The 7,298-nt window shown below is 39.4% G+C and overlaps 1 protein-coding gene across 1 annotated transcript in view; it reads left to right on the top strand.

Moving 5' to 3' along the window:
- The first annotated feature begins 2,164 nt into the window (after positions 1-2,164).
- stard9 (StAR-related lipid transfer (START) domain containing 9) overlaps positions 2,165-7,298 on the top strand; it is a 38,284-nt gene continuing 33,150 nt past the window's right edge. Inside the window, exon 1 of the mRNA XM_088354980.1 lies at positions 2,165-2,393. Coding sequence (XP_088211106.1) covers positions 2,347-2,393 — 47 coding nt within the window. The 5' untranslated portion in view covers positions 2,165-2,346. The remainder of the gene's footprint in view (positions 2,394-7,298) is intronic.

The raw sequence follows: 7,298 nt of genomic DNA, 5'->3' as shown, positions 1-7,298 counted from the left end.
CAACTTCCATATAAAAGCTTTTAATTTTTTCGTACAATAAGCAGAGTTGCAGCGTGAGTTTGGATATGTTTGATCAATTTGTGTTTTTATAAGATATAAAAAAACAAAGATTCAAATATAATACCTTATGCATCGATTTTATCCCTGTTATCTGTTTACTATTTAATTAAACGTAAGAATGTTCAATACTGTGCTATATTTTTCAGCTCAATGCTAAGTCGTCATCAAAACAACTCATACAAATGCTGTAAGTGCATACGATTTCCTATGATATTCATATGCTACATTTTTTTCTAATCAAATCTCAATTTCTTTATATAGCGCCTTCCAGACAACGAATTGCTACTCAAAATACTATACAGTAATATTAAATGTACAATAACCAAACATAGATATACAGCTTTAATCAGCTCATTCTAGATGCGTTTTTACTCTCGCGGGTGGAGTTAAAGAGCCTCATAGCATGAGGAAGAAATTATCTCTGTCTGTGGAACAAGACTGTGACAGTCTGTCGCTGAAGCTGCTCTTCTGTTTGGAGATGATGCTGTGTAGTGGATGTAATGAATTGTCCATGATTGACCGCAGCTTGTTCAGTGCCCGTCTCTCAGCTACTGTTGTCAGGCTGTACAGTTCTGTGCCAACAACAGAGCCCGCCTTCCTCACCAGTTTATTAAGACGAGAGGCATCCTTCTTGCCGCTGCCTCCCCAACACACTGCCGCCTAGAACAGGGCGCTTGCCACAACAGTCTCATAGAACATTTGCAGGAGCTTTTTACAGATGTTGAAGGATGCCAGCCTTCCAAGGAAGTACAGTCGGATTTGTCCTTTCCTGCAGAGAGCTTATGTGTTGGAAGTCCAGTCCAGTTTATTGTCCAGCTGCACACCCAGGTATTTGTAGGTCTAGACAGACTCTACACATTCTCCTTTGATGGTTACAGGAACCGGGTGAGTTCTAGTTCTCCTGAAGTCCACCACCATCTCCCTGGTTTTGGTGGTGTTCAGGTGCAGGTGGTTAGTGTCGCTCCATTGGACAAAGTCCTGGATCAATTTCCTGTACTCTTGCTCCTGCCCACTTCTTATACATCCCACGATAGCAGTGTCATCAGCGTTGGCGTTTCGACTCTACTTGCAGACCACTAACAAACAGAAAAGGATGACCTTTAGGGACAAGCATGACTTCACTCTTTCAGCCCTCTCCAAACTCCATTCCTCCTACCTAATGTGTTCTGCCCCGAACAGCTTTGCAAAAAGTCATATAAAAGCAAATGGTTGAGGTGGAAAATAAGCAGGGTTGGGTATGGTTACTTTAATTTGATTACTTTCAATTACTTTTGGATTACTCCAATACCAAATATGCTAATAAAAGACAAAAGAAACTAAATATGAATACAATTACTAAATTTTGTGCAGGCTTGGGGAGTAACGGAATACATGGAACGGCAAAAATGATGCTGGCAAGCTGTTTGGATTTATTTTCATTTTGTTTCTGTCGCATTTTATGTTAGTTTTGCCGGAGATCAAAGCCAGGAGAGAAAGCTTACCACGTGTTGTGAGTCATCATTTTATTCATATTTAGTTTCTTTTGTGTTTTATTAGCATATTTGGTATTGGAGTAATCCAAAAGTAATTGAGTAATCAAGTTAAAGTAACCCTACCCAACCCTGAAAAAAGGTATAAGCACTATTTGAACTCAGTTAGGTAACGTAGCACATACTCATTTGAGAAAATATTTAATTTTCATTTTTTTTAAGGACACTACAAACGATGCACAACACCTTTAAATATACCTAAAGTATTTAAAAAATGATGTTTTTGTCTGGAAAATACAAAAGTACAAAATTGGCGGCTAGTCCGGGTTGTTAAATGGCTACGAGAGAGAAGCATTACCTTCAAAATCGGCACTAATTATATTCCTGGTAAATTACGTTAATTAAATGTTTTACATATTATGAATATCTTTAAGAATATAACGTACTTGGTATATTTTGAATTTAATGTTTATTATCTGTTAGTGAACACGTCTTTGTTTACAATATTGCTTTCCATAGTTAACACTTTCTACATTGTTGATTTTTGGCAAGGGTCACGGCTCCGCCCACTCGTGACTTTCGTATCCCAGCAGGAAGTAAGGCGGTTCGGGGTTTTCTGTTTGAGCGTGGCGGTCTGTAGTCCCGTCTGTCCGCCGGCGGAGATGGCGTAAAAACAGGCAGGATATCTAGGCTCTCTTGCATCGTTTTTAGGGTGAAAAAACATGTCCGGAGTCGTACCACGGAGATATAATTTGGAGTCCGGTGCCAGGTGCCTTTGTGAGATTTTCACGCCAAGAGTTGACACATTGCTGTCAGCATGGCCAACGTCAAAGTGGCGGTTCGAGTCCGACCGCTTAACCCCAGGTAAAGTTCTCACACTTGGGATGATTGTTCCACGTTTTACTTCGTTATTTGTTTAAAATTTGAACTTATTTTGTTGCCAAACTTGAGTTTTGCCCGATCTCTTCTATGTTTTGTGAAGTGGTAACCTAATGATTAAGTGTATTTCGTGCCAACTAATCGCTTCCTTTCGTTTTTAACTAAAAATATGTTCAATATTTTCATTTTAAAAGCCTAGTGTGTATGAAATAGCGACTCTTAGTGGTATAGTCAAGTCATGTTTATTTGCTTAATCACAAGGAGTCTCATAGAATATTGCAAACCACATACAATTACAGTGGGACCTCGCTACTTCGCGGTTCGACGATCGCGGGTTCAGAGCTTCGCTGGTCTAAAAAATAATAATAAAATAAAATAATGAAAAAAAACAAATTTATTTTTTAAGCATTTTTGAAGGGGCGTTGCTACTTTGTGGTTCTACGTTCGCGGGTTCAGAGCTTCGCAGGTCTAAAAAAAATGATAATAAAATAGAATAATAATTATTATTATTACTATTTATATATATTTTTTTTCAAGCACCAAGCAGTAGATTTAAATGGGGGCGGTATGTGAGGCAGATGAGCATGAAAAGGCAAGTCTGAAGAGATGGGTTTTGACTCCGGATTTGAAGGTGGACAGTGTTTTTTTTTTTTTAAGCAGTTTTGAAGGGACGTCGCTACTTTGCGGATTTTCATTTTTTGCGGGTGGTTTTGGTCCCCATTAACCGCAATAAACGAGGGATTACTGTATTACACAATCCCCTGATCTAAAACCTACATGTGAGCAAGGAAAAACTCAAAAACCTCAAAATGAGGAAAATGAAGAAACCAGGTTTGTAATCTTAATTACTATTACCAGTATTGCTGTATGAGAACCGCTGCAGTACACTAACATGCTGACAAACATACATTTCAAGGAATAAACCATTAAAAATATGCTTGCATTATTTTTTAGGAGGTCTTTTAGATTTTTTTCTTTACAAATATTTCAATTATTTAGATCAGGGGTCTTAATTAAACTCTAGTTACTTGGGGGCCATTGAAGCTAGGGTCTGGTAAGGTTAGGCCAAAACCAGTTCTCTACAAAATGCTCCAAAAGAATAACATTCCACTGTTCTCTAATTGTAATATGTATATATATATATATATATATATATATATATATATATATATTATTTTTTTTCATCAATAAAACCATACATTTAAAATAAAAATCAATCAAACAGTAAATTAATCCATAATCCGCCAGGTCTGCACTTTAAAGGACGGTTCCTCCTAATGGTGAAAAAAAACATCATTCATTAAAAAAAAAACAATATTGATTTAAATAATAAGCAAAAATACATAAATTATCTCATAAATGCACATTTTTTCAATACTAGTAGGTCGAGAAATGTCTATTTTACGTAACACGAGCCTCACCTAGAGGGAGTTGAAATTATTTTCTGACATTTTGCTGTTAAGGGTACCCGAAAAACAAAAAAAACTGGTAAGAGGCTGGGAAAAAAGAGTAGAAGAAAATTGTGCTTTATGGTCCCTGTGAGTCCCCACAGTTTGTATTCTTAATTGTGATATTATAGCACTCATTTTCTATTACCCGACAGAGTAAATGACAACTAATGGTCAAATGATACACCGTGTCTCTCTAACTTTCATATTAAGGGCAGGGCCTTAAACTATCATCCTGAGGGCCGCGAGTAAAACAATAATGATTAAAATAATAATCAAAAACAAATGAACTATCTCATTAAGTTTTTATAAAGACTTGTATTGTATGTGTTGAAATATGCAGGGTTGGGTAGGGTTACTTTAACTGGATTACTTTCAATTACTTTTGGAATACTCCAATACCAAATATGCTAATAAAAGACAAAAGAAACTAAATATGAATACAATTATGACTCACAACACGTGGTAAGCTTTCTCTCCTGGCTTTGATTTCTTTGATCTCCGGCAAAACTAACATAAAATGCGACAGAAACAAAATGAAAATAAATCCAAACAGCTTGCCAACATCATTTTTGCCGTTCCACGTATTCTGTTACTCCCCAAGCCTGAACAAAATTTAGTAATTGTATTCATATTTACGGTAGTTTCTTTTGTCTTTTATTAGCATATTTGGTATTGGAGTAATCCAAAAGTAATTGAAAGTAATCCAGTAAAAGTAACCCTACCCAACCCTGGAATCATGTATCTACATCACGCAGCCTGAGACACCCTTTGAAGAAGCTGACATATTTGAGCGGCCTTCCTCATTATTACGGAAACCCGGATTACCATTTTCCAAAGGTAGCTTGTCCCTGTGGTGCTACAGCGACTTACCTTTCACAGATGAGCCTGATTGCCGAGCCCTGCAGCTTTGACTTTTTCCCCACGGTTTTCTTCTCTAGCCACTCATGTTAGTTAATAGACTGCAGGCCATGGCTAGCCGCTAAATCAGTGGTATCCTTCTGGCTTCCATAGTGTCTTTTTAAACGTGCATGCTTCAGATCTGTACTATTCTACCATGACATCTAGTGGTAAAGTATTACACACTGGCTCTTAAAGACGCAATCAACTTGTTAATTTTTTTCTCGAAAATAATTCGCCACAATAATAGAGTTCGGGAGTACTGATACCGGATATCTTAGTGGATATCAACCTCTTTTAAGGTATCATTAATATCGATGGTAGCAGACACCACTCTTAGCTAGCTGCCTTTTAGTGACCATTTAACAATTAGGAAATTAAAGGAATGGTAAATTGCCTTTTAGTAAATGCAATATTCATAACATATCTGTCTGTAATGGGCAGCACGGCGGCGCAGTGGTTAGCGCGTGTGCGGTACAGTTCTGAGGTCATGGGTTCAAATTCAGCTACCGGACCTTCTGTGCGGAGTTTGTATGTTCTCCCCGTGCTTGCGTTGGTTTCCTCCGGGCACTCCGGTTTCCTCCCACATTCCAAAAACATGCATTTCAGGTGAATTGGCTGGTCCAAATTGTCTCTAGGTGTGGATGAGCGAGCGAGGTGTCTGTCCCTGTGTGCCCTGCGATTGGCTGGCAACTAGTTCAGGGTGTCTCCTGCCCACTGCCCGAAGATAGCTGGGATGGGCTCCAGCACCCCCGCGACTCACCAAGGATAAGTGGTGCAGCTAATGGATGGATGGATCTGTCTGTAATCAAGTGGTATCGGAAATCCCTAAATGTAATGTTCAAAATTGCTACTTTTGCTATTATGGGGTGGGTCGGTGGGTGGACCCCTTAACCACATAATTTCCTGGGGTGTGTCTTGGGTAAGTACAGTCTGGTAAAGCCCATCCCTCTCCAAGCCAACAAATGTTTCCACCTGGTCTCGAAAAGGGGCATTATAAAGTACAATATTTATTTACATATATAACTATTGTCCATGTTTTAGGGCATGTTTTTCCCCTCAAAACAAAAGAATTATTTTTTAAAAAATTCAAAAAAATGTTATCATGATAAGATTTTTATACTCCTTTCATCCCTCCCAAGAATCTAATAACAATGTATTTATTACTAGTATAACATGTTAATTGATGTTTATTGTTTTACATTTAAAAAAATAAGTTGTTTATTTAAAATCCAAATCCTATCGTCCTTAAATATCCCCACCCGTGTTGAGGAATAACATATCCATCCATTATTTGCACCGCTTATCCTCAGTAGGGTCACAGGGGAGCCCATCCCAGCTACCTTCGGGCAGTGGGCAGGAGACACCCTGAACTAGTTGCCTGCCAGTCGCAGAGCACACAGGGACAGACAACTCATTCGCTGTACCATACCTAGGGACAATTTGGACCGACCAATTAACCTGACATGCATGTTTTTGGAATGTGGGAGGAAACCGGGGTGCCCGGTGGGCTCCCACGCAAGTACATGCAAACTCCACACAGGAGGTTCGATCTCATGACCTCAGAACTGTGCCGCACACGCGCTTACCACTTTAAACCCACTCCTATCTGTCCCCTTTTGTCAGTCGCCTGCGAACCTCAGTTAACCCTGACTCCCACCTGTTTTTTGCTCCTGTCTGTCCCCCGGCTTCGACCCGTGTTTGATCCTAACAACGTCTACTCTCCCGTCTCGGCTTTCGACCTTTTTTGCCCCCGACCATGTCTACTCTCCTTTCCTGGCTTACGACTCGCTTCCGACCCCAACCACGTATTTGCTCTCCTGTCCCGGCTTCCGACCCGTTTTTCCGTTCCCGACACCGCCATCTTTCGCCACGGAAGATTCACTTCCGTGTTCAGAGCGACCTGCTTCCCGCGTCCAGCAACCACCGGATCATGGCCGCAACCTTTTCTCTTTTTTCCAATTAAACTTGTGAGAAACGCAACGCAAGTGGGTCCTGTCTCCGTTCTGGTCTTGACATGCATAACACAAGGCAGGATGCAAAAACGTTGTGAAACTGTGAAAAGTAAATCGCGTTATAGCGAGGGATTACTGTAAAACTAGATTCTCCCCAACGCTACTTTTTGGAGACTTGTATTTTGAAGCTGTTTAATGTTAATGTAATTGTACACAAAAGCAAAGAAATAATTGGATTTTGCACGTGTGTTGAAAAATACATATTTATCGGTATTAGACTCGTGAAGCAGGATTCAAACGTGTATTGGCAGGGAAAAAAAGTTATTTTGCATCTTCAATCATTTACATTTATTGTCCAGCCCTGTACAAAAACCTCTCGATCGACTACAATATATTATTTTACAAAATATCAATTGCAAAATCCAGAGATGAAAGCATGAATACTGCGCATATATAACCCGAATTGGTCATATTTCCTTGCATTCTAGTTGCATCAGATGCACATTGTGGAAGATGACCTAATTATGTGTTGTGTTTCCCACACTCACTTTTTCACTGTTTCTGATCATCCAAACACACCCATGCTT

The sequence above is a fragment of the Urocampus carinirostris genome, chromosome 15, assembly GCF_059441175.1.
Source record: "Urocampus carinirostris isolate Australia breed hairy pipefish chromosome 15, RoL_Ucar_1.0, whole genome shotgun sequence".
Lineage (NCBI taxonomy): Eukaryota > Metazoa > Chordata > Actinopteri > Syngnathiformes > Syngnathidae > Urocampus > Urocampus carinirostris.
Note: the sequence above shows the minus strand (reverse complement) of the source record. Positions and strands in the feature narration are given on the sequence as shown.